The sequence below is a fragment of the Elephantulus edwardii genome, unplaced genomic scaffold, assembly GCF_000299155.1.
Source record: "Elephantulus edwardii isolate Elephantulus edwardi_28Jun2011 unplaced genomic scaffold, EleEdw1.0 scaffold00299, whole genome shotgun sequence".
Taxonomy (NCBI): Eukaryota; Metazoa; Chordata; class Mammalia; order Macroscelidea; family Macroscelididae; genus Elephantulus; species Elephantulus edwardii.
In genome coordinates, this window is record NW_006400049.1 from 2,565,121 (window position 1) to 2,580,431 (window position 15,311).

The following is a 15,311-nucleotide window of genomic DNA, read 5'->3' on the forward strand; positions in this document are numbered from 1 at the left end:
TAATAAAATATAATTATAATTTTTAAAAAAAAAGAGGTCCTGATGCCACAGTCCATAAGTGTTGTACTGCTAATACAAATATACTCCTTTCTGGGAGCTTGATTCCACAAGGGGATCCCAGGGGAAAAGATGGATATCTCCCTCTGTGATTGACAGCCTTGGGAATCCTGTGGAGGGCCAGCTATGAGTTGTTTTTATTCCAAAACAATCAGCAAATGAGTAAGTGCAAGAAAGGGGCTATCTGATAGCACAGTCCACAGTGAGTTGTACTGTTAACCCAAAGGATGCACATCTCCAGGGGTTCAAACTCACCAACAGCTCAGAGAGGACGAGAATGGGCAGTCTCCACCTGCTTAAATTTCAAATTCAGAAACCCAGTTAAAGAAGAAATTTCTGTAGAATGTGAATATAAACTTTATTGTTTTGCTGTCATCTAGTGGTAGCAAAGTATATGAATGTTAAAGACTTAACTACTATGAAATTCTTATCATAGTCAAACATTGGAAAACATTAAGTATATGTATTTCCAATACTACTTAATAACCTTAAGGAATGCTCATTGTATAACATAATTGGGAGGAACCACAAAATTTTATATCCATAGGATTCATAGAAATATATTCGTTTTGAAATATATATGTAAGTAGATACTTGTATTTTTATACAAAAAATCAAAGAAAAGCAGAAGAAAATCTGGAAGGAAATATAAAGAATATTAATTCTGATCTTATTTTAGAGAAAAGAATTTAAGTACTTTTTGTTTTTACTCAATTGTTTCTATATTTGCCACATTCTCTATACTGAATATAGATTATCCTTACTATTACAAAACTGTTAATTTTTAGTAAACAGAGACATTGATGAATCCAAAGAAAACATTTAATGAGAATAGCTTATAACTTTCTGGTGTTGAATATTGATTTCAGATGAAAAATGGAATAGATCAGCTAAACAAAAGTAATCAAAAATTTGGCTTCATTTCAGAGCCAACATTTTATGTAGATCTGCAGTCAAAAACCATGGAAGTTGTTACTGTTTTGTACTGTCAAGTAACAATTCTGTGTACAGCAGCTCTGGAGCCTGCCTTGTCCTGTGCCAGTCTCACTGATGCTGACACACTTTACCCGCATTGCCCCAGTTACTGTATCAATCCATCTAGATCATTCAGGGACTTCCTCGCCTGTGATCTTTCTCCACCCTTCTGAGCATGATGCCCTTCTCCAAAGACTGGTCCCTCCTGGCCACATGCCCAAAATATGTGAGACAGAGTTTCAAAATCCTAGCCTCCAAGGAGAAACTTGGTTTCACATTCTCCAACACAGACTTGTTTACTTGGCAGTCCTCTGTATGTTGAAGACTCTTCTCCAGCACCACAATTTGAAGGCATTGATTATTCTTCTATCATCCTTAATCAATGTCCAGCTCTTTGATGCAAAGCTAGTAATTACAAAGATGTTGGCCTGGATCAGGTGCACCTTAGTCTCTAGAATGACATTGTTGTCCTTCATTACTCTGAAGAGGTTGCTCACAGCATATTTTCCCATTGCAATTCATCTTTTTTATTTCTGGTGCCAAGACTATTGATTGTGGAGCCTGAGCAAGCTGTAATTGTTTACAGCCTCATTCTTTCTCCATTTATCATGGTGTTGCCAACTGGCCCAGTGGTAAGACTCTTTATCTTCTTGATGTTGAGCTTCAATCCATATTGAAGACTGTACTCCTTGATCTTCTGCAGCAAGAGCTTCAGGTCTGCCTCAGTTTCAGCAAGAAGCATTGTGTCATCTGCATGATTCAGATCTTTAATGAGTCTTCCTCCAATCTTAATGTCACATTCCTCCCCATAAAGCCCAGCCTCCTGAATGATCTGTTCTGCATATAGATTGAAAAGGTATGGAAATAGGACACATCCCTGGTATACAGTCTTCCTGATTTGTGAGCCATGTAGTGTTTCCTTGCTCTGTTCTGACAACTGCATCCTGCTCCAAGTATAGGTTTTGCATAAGCACAGTCAAGCGTTCTGGGATTCCTGTTCTTCTCACAGTCAGCCACAGTTTGTTGTGATCCACACAGTCAAATGCCTTTGCATAGTCAATGAAACACAGATAGAAAGTCCTCTGGTACTCTTTGCTTTTAGTGGTAATAAATCACATAGGAATACACTGACCATCTTTCTCTCATGGAAGAGCTGATGGATTCATTCTGTGTGCCTTTGGGTTAGCAACTCTTTATCACTAACTATCCCATCTCTGCCAGACAGCTCTGAAACACTAGAGCTCCCTAATTGTAATATAAAAAGTTAGAACCAATCCAAGTGCCCCTCAATGGAACAATGGCTAAAGAAACTGGTAAAAATCACAAAATGGAATAAAATAGATCAATAAAAAATGATCAAGAGTTTATAAAATACCATGAATAAGACTAGAACAAAATATGCAATGTGACATAAGTCAGTCACAAACAACTATGGTAAGAAGCTGTACTGCATTCCAGAGTCATCTGGTTCGAGGCCACCAACTACTCTGCGGGAGAAGGATGGACAATCTCCTCCTGTGCGATTAACTACCTTTGTAAATCTGCCAGAGATTCAGCTATGAGTCAGTTCAGACTTTATAGTACACAACAACATAAAACTCAGAAACCATTTGTACACAGACAGAATCCATTTTGATGAGTTAATAGAGATAAGAAGAGAGGGAGAGAGGGGGGAAAGTCATTAAAATGAAATTTTTACAGTTTATGGAAAAATAGATAAATAATAAATGATAGATAGATGTTGTTTTTGTTGTTATATTGTTATGTGCCATCGAGTTGACTGCAATTCATAGTGATCCTATGCACAATAGCTCTGAACCCTACCCTATTTGAGCCAATCTCACTGCCTCTGACCCATCTACCCCATTACCCCAGTTACTGTATCAATCCATCTCATCTGGGGTCTCCCTCTCCTGCACTGTCCCTCTACCCTTCCAATCATGATGCCCTTCTCCAAGGACCCAAAATTTGTGAGATGGAGTTTCAAAATCCTTACCTCCAAGGCGCAACCTGGTTCCACCCTCTCCAGGACAAACCTAATTGTTCTGTTGGCAGTCCAGAGTATGTTGATGCTCTTCACCAACACCACAATTCAAAGGCATCAATTATTCTTCTGTAACCCTTAGTCATTGTCTGAGTCATTAGTCACTCTCTGTGATAACTCTCTCTGTATTTTTAAGAGAGAGTACATTTCCCTTCCATTTTCATTTCTGTCGTTTAGCTATTCATTGAAGGGGCAGGAGGGCGGAAAGTGAGGATTAGAAGATTCCATTTCACATAGTCTGAACATGTTACCAAGAGAGGCCTGCTTCTGATTAAAACATATCATGCTGGACAGAGGATCAGTTAAAGAAAAGACCCTCAAAAAGACTGGTTGATAAAAAGTCTGTAACAGTGGGCTCAAACACACCGTAGCTGTAAGGATGGTGCAGGATCCTGCAGTGTCTCAGTCTTTCATGCTTAGGGACACTACTATTTGGAGCTGACTCTATGGCCTCTGAAAACAAAAGAATTTTTTTTTGCTTCTTTTGGTTGATTTAAATATTTTCTTCTTTATTTTTAATCTTTAAAATGAAGGTGCACTCAGTTTTAATTTTTAAAACAAAAGGGAAGACATCATAAATGCCAGGTAATTTACAATGATAGTTTGATCACTGGGGATTTAATCTGGTTTTCTTCACTTAACTACATAAAAAGCAATTAGGATAGTAGTTATCCTGTGATTATCTTCCCTTGACTCTCAGATTTAAATATATTTAATTTTTAATGCTCTAGTACCTCCAATTCTGGCATCATGTTATAATTTATAATTATTTTTGTTATGTACCATCATGTGGAATCAACCCACAACTGACTCTCCAGAGGGTTTTCAGAGGCAGTTAATTGAACTGAAGAAGATTTCCCACAATATTATAATTATGAAGAGAATTATCAGTAGATTATGATGATGGTTCAGGACAGGGCAAGGTTCCATTACATTGTTCAAAGGGTCACTATGAGTTTTAGTCAACTCAACAGCAGCTAACTACAAACAATATACAGCAAACTCAGTGGTTACTAGATGGCTGGAAATTTAAAAAAAAAATTACTGGAATTTATTGATACCTCTGAGGAACTCTTATTACAAAAATTCCCCAGTTTCCTTGCCTTTCCTTAAACTCTGGTGACTTAAAGGTTAGAAGATACACTGTAATCCCAAAAGAAAGTTGTTCAAATCCAACAGCTGCTCTGCAGGAGAAGGATGAGCAGTCTCCTCCCTTGTGATTTACTGTCTCTGAAAACCCACTGGAGGGTCAGCTATGGGTCATTTCAGACTCGATGGCACACAACGACAACAACAACAGTAGTGCTATTAGGAAGGCAGGTGACATAGGCTGTAAGAAGTTTTGCCTCTGCAAAAAGGCAAAGGCTCTCTGACAGTTCAAATCCACCATCAGCTGAGGGTTAAGGAATAACACTCTCTTTCCAGGTGATTTACAGCCTCAGACATTCAATGGGCAGTCAGCTATGTTCCGGCAATGACAGAGAGAAAACAGAGCTCTTAAATGGAATCATATTCCTTTCTATTTAGCTATGGATAGCTGCTACGAGAGCATTCATATGAGTTAATAAAGAGTCAAATCAGCTTTATCTCCACAATGACACCACCAATATAAAGAAACTTAAATTCCATTAATTTGACCATATCTTTATGTGTTCATTGGTCATCTGAATGTCTTCCTCTGTGAAAAGTGTTTCCATGTCTTTTCCCATTCTGTAATTGCCAGTCTTTTTCTTCTAGAGACCCAGAGGTACTCTGTAAACTTTTGTTATTATGAGATCGCTGTCTAAGATGGAATTGCAAAATGTTTGTTCCCAGTTGGTAGGTTTTCTTTTCATCCTGTTGACAAATATTTTAATGAGCACAGAGATTTAATCCTTAGAAGGTCCCATTCATCAGTTTTTATCCTTTACAGATTGTGCATTTCTGGCTGTATTTGGCAGTCTCTTTGTACCATAGAGTAGGCCTTCTAAGATTGATCCCAGTTTGTCTCTCATGAACTTTATGGTTTTGGGCTTTACTCCCAGGACTCTGATCCACTTTGAGTTGATTTTGTCTATGATAAGAGATGTGGATTCTTTTTCAGCTTTCTGCAGGTGGATGACCAGGTTTGCCAGCACCATTTGTTGAAAAGGTTATAATTTCCTCAGTTGATAAGTTTTATTCCTTGTCAAATAACTGTTAAGCATAGATAGAGAAGTTCATTTCTGGGTTCTTGATTCTGTTTCACTGTTCTATATGCCTGTCGTTGCACCAGTATCATGCTATTTTGGTTACAACTGCTGTATAGCAGGTTATAAAGCCAGAGAGTGCTATGCCTCTCATTTTATTTTTGTTTTTCAGAATTGTTTGCTTATTCTGGGTCTCTTTCCTCTCCAAATAAAATAGACAATTTCCCTTTTGATCTTTTTTATTCTCTTTTTTGATTATTCATTTTAATGAAAGTTTACAGACTGGATTTCCACTTTTTCATTGTTGCACTTTTCTCCCTGTACATCCTCCCCACCAGTTCACTCTTTTCTTTCTTTAAAATTAAAAGAAAACTTCTTTCATTGTTTTAAAATCCCTCCCACTCCCAAGTCCACTCCACTATGCAGCCTTCATTCTGGACTTCTGTCATGACAATAATAACTAATTATATATCCCTTTTTAAACAGTTTTCACCCTCATCTGTTTCAATGCAGTACACATAATATATCCCATAATTTTCAGTCTTCCCTCAACCCTAATGTCAGTCCCATTTTACAATAGTGGCACTATGCAGTATTTGTCTTTTTGTGACTAAGATATTTCACTCAGCATAATGTCCTCCAGGGTCACCCATTGTGTATAATACTTCATGAGTTCCTTGTTTTCCAATGCAGTGTAGTATTCCATTGTGTAAACATACCACAGCTTCTTTATCCATTTGTTTGTTGATGGGCATTTGGGTTATTTCCAAATCTTTGCTATTGTGAACAAAGCCACAATGAACTTGGGTGTGAGTGTCTGTTCCTATCCTGTGCCCATATTTCAATTGGGTTGTTTACCTTTATCTTGTAGTGGTGCTTGAATATTTTATAAATTCTAGATATAAGTTCCTTATCTGACATGTCACTACCAAATATTTTTTTCCCAATCTGTCACTTCCCTTTTAACCTTGTTGGAGAAGATTTTGAATGTGCATAGGGATTTGATTCTTAGACTGTCTCATTCATCTATTTTATCTTCTCCTGGTTGTAGATTGTTCAGGATGCTTCAAAGACTGTTTATGTTGTGGATTAGGACTTATAGAGTTCTTCTGAGCTTTTATTAATGAAGTTTATAGTCCTTGGTTTTAGTCCTAGGTCCATGATCCATTTTGAGTTGGTTTTGTGTGTGCAGTGAGGTGTGGATCTTGATTGAGTTTTCTGCAGGTAGTTTTCCATTTTGGAAACACCATTTGTTAAAAAGGCTATAATTTCCCTAGTTAACTGATTTCCTCTCCTTGTCAAAAATCTGTTGACCATAGGTAGATGGGCTTATTTTTGGACTCTCAATTCTATTCCATGGATCTATTTATCTGTCATTGTACCAGTACCACACTGTCTTGATCACCAATAGGCAGTGTAATAGAATTTGAAATCAGGGAATGAGATGCCTCCTACTTTGTTTCTCTTTTTAAGGAGTGCTTTCCTTATTTTTGGGCCTCTTTCCATTCCAAATGAAACCAGAGTTTGCCTTTTCTATCTCGTTGAAAAATGGGATTTGGATTGGTATTGGGATTGCATTGGATTTGTAAAATGCCTTCAGTAATATTGTCATTTTCACAATATTGAGTCTTTGTATCCGTGAGCAAGGAATATCCTTCCATTTCGCCAGGTCTCTTCTTGTTTCTTGTAATAATGTTTTGTAATTTTCTTTTAATAGATTCTTTGTGCTTCTGGTTAGATTTACTACCAAGTATTTAATCTTGTGATTAGGTATTGTGAAGTGTATTGTTTTTCTTAGCTTCAGCTCTGTATTTTTTTTGTCACTGTAGAGAAATCCAACTGATTTTTTTTATGTTGATCTTGTATCTTGCCACTTTGCTTGATTGGTCAACCATGTCTAGTCATTTTCTTGCTGAGTCTTGAGGGTTTTCTAAGTATACTATCATATCATCTGCATAGAGAGATTATTTTACATCCTCTTTGCCAATTTGTATACCTCTTATCTCCTTCTCTTGTCTTACTGCTATCTCTAAGACTTCCAATACAATATTGAATAAGAGAGGTGATAGTGGGAATCCTTGCCTAGTTCCTGTTCTTAAGGGGAATGCCTTTAACCTCTCTCCATTGAGAACAATGTTGGCTCTCAGGTTTGCATATATACTTTTTACTATTTTGAAGAAATTCCCCTTTAATCTTATTTTATTGAGTGTTTTAATCAGAAAGGGGTGTTGGATTTTGTCAAAGGCCTTTTCTGCATCAATTGATAGGATCATATGATTCTTGATCTTTGCTTTGTTTATATGATGAATTACATTAATTGTTTTTGGGTTTTTTTATGTTGAACCATGCTTGCATACCTGTTATGAACCCTCTTGGTCATGATGAATTATTTTTTTGATGTATTGTTGAATTTTATTGGCCAGGATTTTTGCATCTATGTTCATAAGAGATATTGACTTATGGTTTTCTATTTTTGGTATCCTTTCCTTCTTTTGATCTTTTGAAAAATGAATTTGGTATCTGTATTGGGATTGCATTGAACATGTAGATTGCTTTTGGTAGGATTAAAATAACTGACAATAAACAGCTGAAAAAATTAATAGATAAAGAAGAGAGCTTCAAACAAAAATCAGACTGAGATACCACTACCCTGTTACAGTGGCAATGTAACAGGGCAGCCAGCAATAAATGTTGGAGAGGATGTGAGAAAGCAAAAACTCTCCTACACTGTTGGTGGGATTGTAAAATGGTACAACCTCTCCAGAAGACAGTTTGGCGCTTCCTCAAAAAGTTGAACATAGAAACTCCAGCTAGTCTGCTACTAGGAATATACCCCAAGGAAATTTTAACCGAGACACAAACAGAGACCTGTACACTAATTTCAATAGCAGCATTACTCACTATTGCAAGAAGGTGAAAACAGCCCAAATATCCAACTACAACTAAGTGGATTGAGAAGCTGCAATACATTCACACAATGGAACACTAAGTCGCACACAGGAGCAATGATTTTGAAAAATACTGTAACTTTGGATAGCCTGGAGCACATTATGCTGAGTGACCTAACTCATTCTCACTAAAGACAAATACTGCGTAAGACCATTATCGTAAAACTAGCAGGATAACTAGTAAAACATGCGTGGAGACACAAGGGGGGTAGGGGTAAGGGCAGAGAGCTAAGGACAGTTAGGGGCTAAACCACAGGGTTACAGAGTTTTGTGGGCAGTAACAGGTAGTGAAGGAAATGGGAAGGATCTTGGAGGGACATTAAAAGATTGGGAAATGATGGGCTAGGCCCAATGGTGTTTGATTTTATAAAACATGATACAAGCTGGGTTTTAGAGGAGGCCATAGCCTCCTAGTGACATTATCACCAGTGTCAGATGGATCTTGGCGGAAAGCAAAGAGTACCAGATTGATATTTGTCTGTGTTTCGTTGACTATGCAAAGGCATTTGACTGTGTGGATCACAACAAATTGTGGTTAACCTTGAGGGGAAAGGAAATCCCAGAACTCTTGATTGTCCTTATGTGAAACAAACCTATACTTGGACCAGGAAGCAGTCATCACAACAGAGCAGGGAAACACTGCAGGGTTCAAAATCAGGAAGCAAGTGTGTCAGGGATGCATCCTGTCTCTATACTTTTTCCACCTATAGGCAGAACAGGTCATTTGGGAGATTGGGCTCTATGAGGAGGAGTACGGCATCAGGGTTGGAGTAAGACTCAACAACCTATGTTATTAAGATGACACAACCTTGCTTGTTAAAATTGAAGTGGACCTGAAGCTCTTGCTGCAGAAGGTCAAGGACTGTAGTCTTCAAGATGGATTGAAGCTCAACATCAAGAAGACAAATATTCTCACCACTGGGCCAATTGGCAGCACCAGATGGATGGAGAAAAGATTGAGGTTAACAGTTACAGCTTGCTTGGCTACACAACACTCTTGGCACTAGCAGTCAGGAAAACAAAGGATGAATTGCATTAGGTGAATATACTGTCAGAGGGCTCTCCATAGCACTGAGATTTAATTATGTCAGCTTAGAAACTAAGGTGCTAGGCAATTACTTTTTCAATTACTTGCTCTGCATCAAGGCTCTATGCCTCAGAGAATTGGACAATGACTAAGGGTGACAGAAGAATATTGGTGCCTTTGAGTTATGGTGCTGGAGAAGAGCCTTAAACATACCATGGACCACTAAGAAAACAAATAGGTCTGTCTTGGAGAGGATAAAACCAACTTTTCCTGGGAGACTAGGATTTTTAATCTCTGTCTTATATATTTTAGGCATGTGGCCAGACTAATCCTTGGAGAAGCACATCATGCTTGGAAGGGTAGAGAGCATAGGAGAGGAAGTCTCAGATGAGATGGATAAATATGGTAATGAGGGCAATGGGGATAAGTGTGTCGGAACCAGTGAGACTGACTCCGGACAAGGCAGGCTTCTATTGTACATAGAGCCACTATGAGTCACAGTGACTCAATGACACATAACAAGAACAACACATGTATGAGACTGACTGTATAAAATACAGTATGAATGAAGAATAGTGTGACACTGATGTATGCAAACATTGTTAGCAAACCAATTTAAAAAAACAAGCAAACAAAACGTTGAGAAATAGACCTCTTCTCCCCTCTCCTCTAAACAAGCATAAAAAGAATACTTTCTTGAAATATGCTGTTATGAGATGCTTCTTTAATTGAGGTGGAAGTCATGACAGCTTTGATACAATTACTCTCCCAAAGGCATCCTCACTATTGTCTAGACATGGTCAGAGTGTCCATATTTGAGAAAAAGTGAATAAAACATTTAATAACAGCAACAATATCATATTCAACAGCAAGCATTTACTGCCAACTTGCCCCAGGCAAACATTCAGTTAAACTTTAGACAGTTTAGAGTCTTGGTTTGGCAAATCCTTATTTAAATATAGAACAATCATATATAACATACAGTACAAGAGCAAACTGACAGCACACATTAAGTGGTGATTATTGCTATTATTCTTCAGGCTATATACACATTAGTAACACTTCCTTAACTTATCTTCTAGCAAAGGAGGCTCTTCATCAAAACTGTCAACGTAAGGAGATTGTGAATGATAATCCGGGTTGGATGCTGGTTGGAAATACTGTCCTACATAACTTGATGGTGTGAGCATCTCTGGTGGAACAAAAGAGGTGGGCTGAGGCTGCTCATCTGATAGTTGTCTAGGAAAAAGAAAGAAAGGGGATATCATGAAAAATCAATGAAGGACATTCACATTCTACCACTCATAAATTTATACAATATTTACTAATGAGTAAATTACTCAAGAGAGAAGCAAATGGATCTAATTCTATCTATAATCAAGAAAGCTAACACACATGTAGAAATTGCTGGAATGGTGTATGATCTTCTGAATATATAGTCTAAACAATAACAATAGTGAGTAAATTATTTTTAAAACAAAAAAGAAAAATCTGACCAATAAGTGGCTTCTGGAAAGATTATCTATAAAAACTAATGCTTAAGTATATACAGTGTACTGGGCACTACATGTTTTATCTTCCGCTTAAAATCTGTAAGGTTAAAAAGTGTTTTTAAAAATTCCATTACAGAATAAAAGAGAGGCTCACAGACCCTGAATCATTTGTTCATTAAAACACAATCAATGATAAACTTGCAGGTATTCGACTCTAAGAGCAAATTCTTTGCTGTCGTTGCTGTGTCTTCATATTGTCTATATCACTCACAGTAACCCTGTGAAGTACAGATCAGAACTTTGTGCTGTCCTGCTCCATCCTCACCATCTAGTCCATTCATAGAGTCACTGTGTCAATCCATTCTGTTGAAACTTTCTCTTTCACTGATCTTATACTTTTCTCAGCAAGATCTATTTTTTCCAAAGACTGGCCCCTCCTAAATACCCGCCCAAAATAGTTAAGACAAGTTTCACCATCCTTGACTTCAAGGGGCATCTTGGTAACACTTTCTCTGAGACGTATTTGTCTTGCTCTTGGCAATCCATGGGGTATTTGGTACTCTTCTCCAACACCACACTCAAACGTAGCAATTCTTCTCCCATCATCCTTATTCACTGTCCAACTTCCAGATTCCTAACCAGTAACTGAAAATACCATGGTTTGCATCAAGTGCACCTTAGATTTAAAATGATATCATTGCTCTTTAGCACTTTTTCCATGACAGTTGCTTTTTTTTTTGCTCCTGTACAACATGTCTTTTGATGTATTTGAGTGAAATTACCGTATTTGTTAATTGTAGATCCAAGTAAAGTAAAATAAAATTATTGGCAACTTCAAACCTTCACCATGTACCACAATGTTGTTTCTTGGTCCAGTAAAGAGGATTTTTGTTTTCTAGATATTGAGATATAATCTGCACTGAAGGCTGTAGTCTTGGATATTCAGCAGGAAGTGTTTCATATATTTTTCACAGTCTACTAGCAAAGTTGCATAATTTGGCATAAAATAAGGTGTTGATGAATCTTCCTTCAATTCTAACACCATATTTTTCTTCACTAGTCCAACAACTTTTTAAATTATTTGTTCTACATACATGATTTAAAATGAAGAAAGGAGTGTGCAGGGTTGTATCATCTCTCCATACCTATTCTATCTGTGTGCCGAGCAAATTACTCAAGAAGGTGGAATCTACGAAGAAGAATGTGGCATCAAGATCAGAGGAAGACTCATCAAAAACCTGTGTTATGCAGGTGACACAACCTTGCTTGCTAAAAGTGAGGAGGACTTGAAGCTCTTGTTGCAGAAGATCAAAAAATTCAGCTTTCAATACAGATTTCATCTCAGTGTTAAGAAAATAAAAATTCTTACCACTGGATCAACAGGCAACGTCATGATAGATGGATAAAAAACTTGAAGTTGCCAACTATTTCATCTTAGTTGATCCACAATCAACACCCTTAGTGTCAGCAATCAGTAAATCAAGAGTTGCATTGCACTGGTAAACTCTGCAGTCAAGGACCCCTCCAAATTATTGAGGAGCTACTATGTCAGTTCGAGTAGTAAGAGCTGATTCTGGCCATGGTCTTTCTGAACACTTGCAATGCATCTGAGAACTGGACTATAAATAAGGATGGCAGAAAAATTGACGTCTTTGAAATGTAATATTGGAGAAGAGCACTGAATATCCCATGGACTTTCAAAAGAACAAACAAGTATGTTTTTGAGAGAGTGCAGCCAGAGTGCTCCTTTGAAGCAAAGTTGATAAAGCTTCGTCACACATACTTAGCTCATGTTGCTAGGAGAGGATGTCCTTGGAGAGGGTCCCAAAAGAGAGGAAGACACCCAACCAGATGTATTGACACAGTGACTGCCACAATGGGCTCTAGTGCATCAAGAAGTGAGAGGATGGTACAAGTTAAGACAGAGCTCAGATCTGTTGCTCGTAGGGTCACCATGGGTCATACTCACCTCAATAGTACCTAACAACAACAATATAAGTTTAACTGTTATAACATTTCCTTCTCTACTTGCATTGCTGTTGTTATGTACCATCAAATTGGCATCGACCCATAGCCGACCCTCTGGTGAGTTTCCAGAAGCAGTTAATCATACATTTTGGAAAATAAAGCTGCAGAGCTATAGAGAAATATAGATGTCTCCAATTCACTAATTCAACCATATGCTCACTGAAGGCAGGGGCCTGGTGAAATAATTGCTGAATTCCATTCAGCATACTATTGTTGTTTTTGTGATTATGATGATGATGATGATGATGCTTTACATTTTGGGACATATACCTAACCTAATTTCTTCTTCCAGTAAAACAGGCACATTATCAAAAATACCATCTACTGGAAAAACATGAGAAATAAAAATCTAATCTGTGCAAGTTGATAAAAATGTTCCTAAATATGGTGATATTGTGTTGTGTATTTTTAAATATAAATCACTTAAGTAGAATAGAAGGATCAGATAGAGGTGACTCAATAAACCTGTATTAACACAAAACATTATGACCCATCCTCTCCAAAATCAATGCCCAAGTGCTCCTAACTAAGTTTAATGAAGCATAATGGAAAAATTAGATTTAATAACTATTAGTCAGTTTACTGAGCAACCTTTCAGAATGAAGAGTCTTAGCATGAGTAGTCTCTTTGACTTAGGTCTCTCTTCCCCCTAAAATAAAAATATTTTTTTCAGAAAAATAAAATTTAAAATCTGCCCATTACTAGAGTATGTTGTTGTTTCATGCCTTTGAATCAGAACTGACCCATGGCTGACTCTCCAACAGGTTTTCAGAAGCAGTTAATTGCACCAGATGAGATGGTTCATCCTTCCAGGAGCAACTGATGGATTTGAACCACGTGCCTTCAGGATTGTAGAACAGATTTTTATTACTAGGCTATCACCAATGCAGATCACTAGACTATAGCCCTTATTTATTAACTCTCAAAGAAAGTTACGTGAATAAGATTAGTATACTTGATGCTTAGGAGGTTAAGGTCATGCCATAACTATATATTCCTGCATAGCAAAGGGGAATTTGGCAGTAGACCTAACAAAATAGTTCTCTTTTCCTAGATCACGTAACATCTTTATCAGTTCTATAAACAGATATATTTGTAATGATTTTTAACCTAGGGCATTATTTCAGATGAATAAAAATGTCAACTGAATTATACAGAAACATTTTAAAAAAATAAAACACTGGACTCTATAAAGTTTAGATATTAACTGTGTCAGGAAACATTTCCTCTTCCTATAAAATCATTTAAGCAAATATAGAGTTTACTGTTAAAAGTTCTTTAAAAGGTCAGCTACATTCTGGGTCATATTTACCTTCCTTTGCTTCTCAACTCTGTAACATTCATAATAATAGTAAAAGACAGGGTTTATCTTTAATCCAGGAGAGAAGTTAGAGGAACTACCTTCCGGAGTCAGTCTCTCTTAATTCAAATTCCAGTATTATCTATATATATTTCAAACTGAACCTATAAAATCATGCATTTCTAGGGTCTTGGATAAGACCATATTGTAAAATAAGTTCATATTTCTTTGTGGTTTAGAAAAAGTGGGAGGAGAACTTTGCCTCATGCAGTACTTCTAAATCCTTGTTGGTCCAACTGGAAGCAAGGTGATACCATTAACTATTTTTTTAATACCAAAGTGGGGCATTAAGAGTGCTGGAAATCCAAAGGCAGCCCTTCTCTGAAGGTTTGAACCCATCATCAGCTCTGTTGGAAGAAAGATGTACAGTCTTGTCAGAGCAATTCTCAGCACTGCAATTCTTGGAAACCCAATAAAGGGTTAGTTATATAATGGTTTCTACTGGATGGTAATGCATTTATGAGAGGGCTGTCTGGCCTGGGAGTTTAGAAAAGATAATAGCACAATACCCATCTGTTAAATTCTTACTACGATATTCAGAAATAATTTTTCAGCCTTCATCTCTGTACAATAATTTCCTTCTCCAAATAATTTGACTAGATTTCCAACTTTCAAAAATTAGAAAAATATAAGTTGGATATTTTAACCAAGGAGGAGACTCTAATGGCATAGTCCACAGGGACTGTTATACTAGCCCAGGAGTGGCAACCATCTGTTGACTAATCTACCAGAGTTTCCATGGTGGAAAGAAGGGCAATCTCCTCTCACACCGCTTACAGCCTTGGAGAATCCAATGGAGGAGCAGCCATGAATTGGTTTACACATGTCAACAACAAGGTTTTGAGCTTTTTCTTTTTCAAATATATAGTTCAGGTCACAGGATATTGGAAAGAATCACCATGCCTTGCTAGCACAGAGGATAAATACTCAGCTGCTAACCCTAAGGTTGACTGTGGAGCCAAGCAAACTAAAGCTGTGAACAATCTCAATCTCTTCACCATCCATGCTGATGCTGCCAGCTGACCCAGTGGTGAGAATCTTTGTTTCCTTGACATTGAGCCTCAATCCATATTGTAGGCTGCAGTCCTTGACGCTCTGCAGCAGGTGCTTCTGGTCCTCCTCAGTTTCAGCAAGCAGGGTTGTGTCATCTGCATAACGCAGATTGTTGATAAATCGTCCACCAATCTTGACCCCACATTTCTCCTCATAGC

At 37.5% G+C, this 15,311-nt stretch overlaps 1 protein-coding gene across 1 annotated transcript in view; it reads right to left on the reverse strand.

The window, feature by feature from the left end:
* YIPF7 (Yip1 domain family, member 7) overlaps positions 1-15,311 on the reverse strand; it is a 73,813-nt gene that overhangs the window by 23,523 nt on the left and 34,979 nt on the right. The window contains 1 exon segment of the mRNA XM_006900875.1: positions 10,280-10,458. Coding sequence (XP_006900937.1) covers positions 10,280-10,458 — 179 coding nt within the window.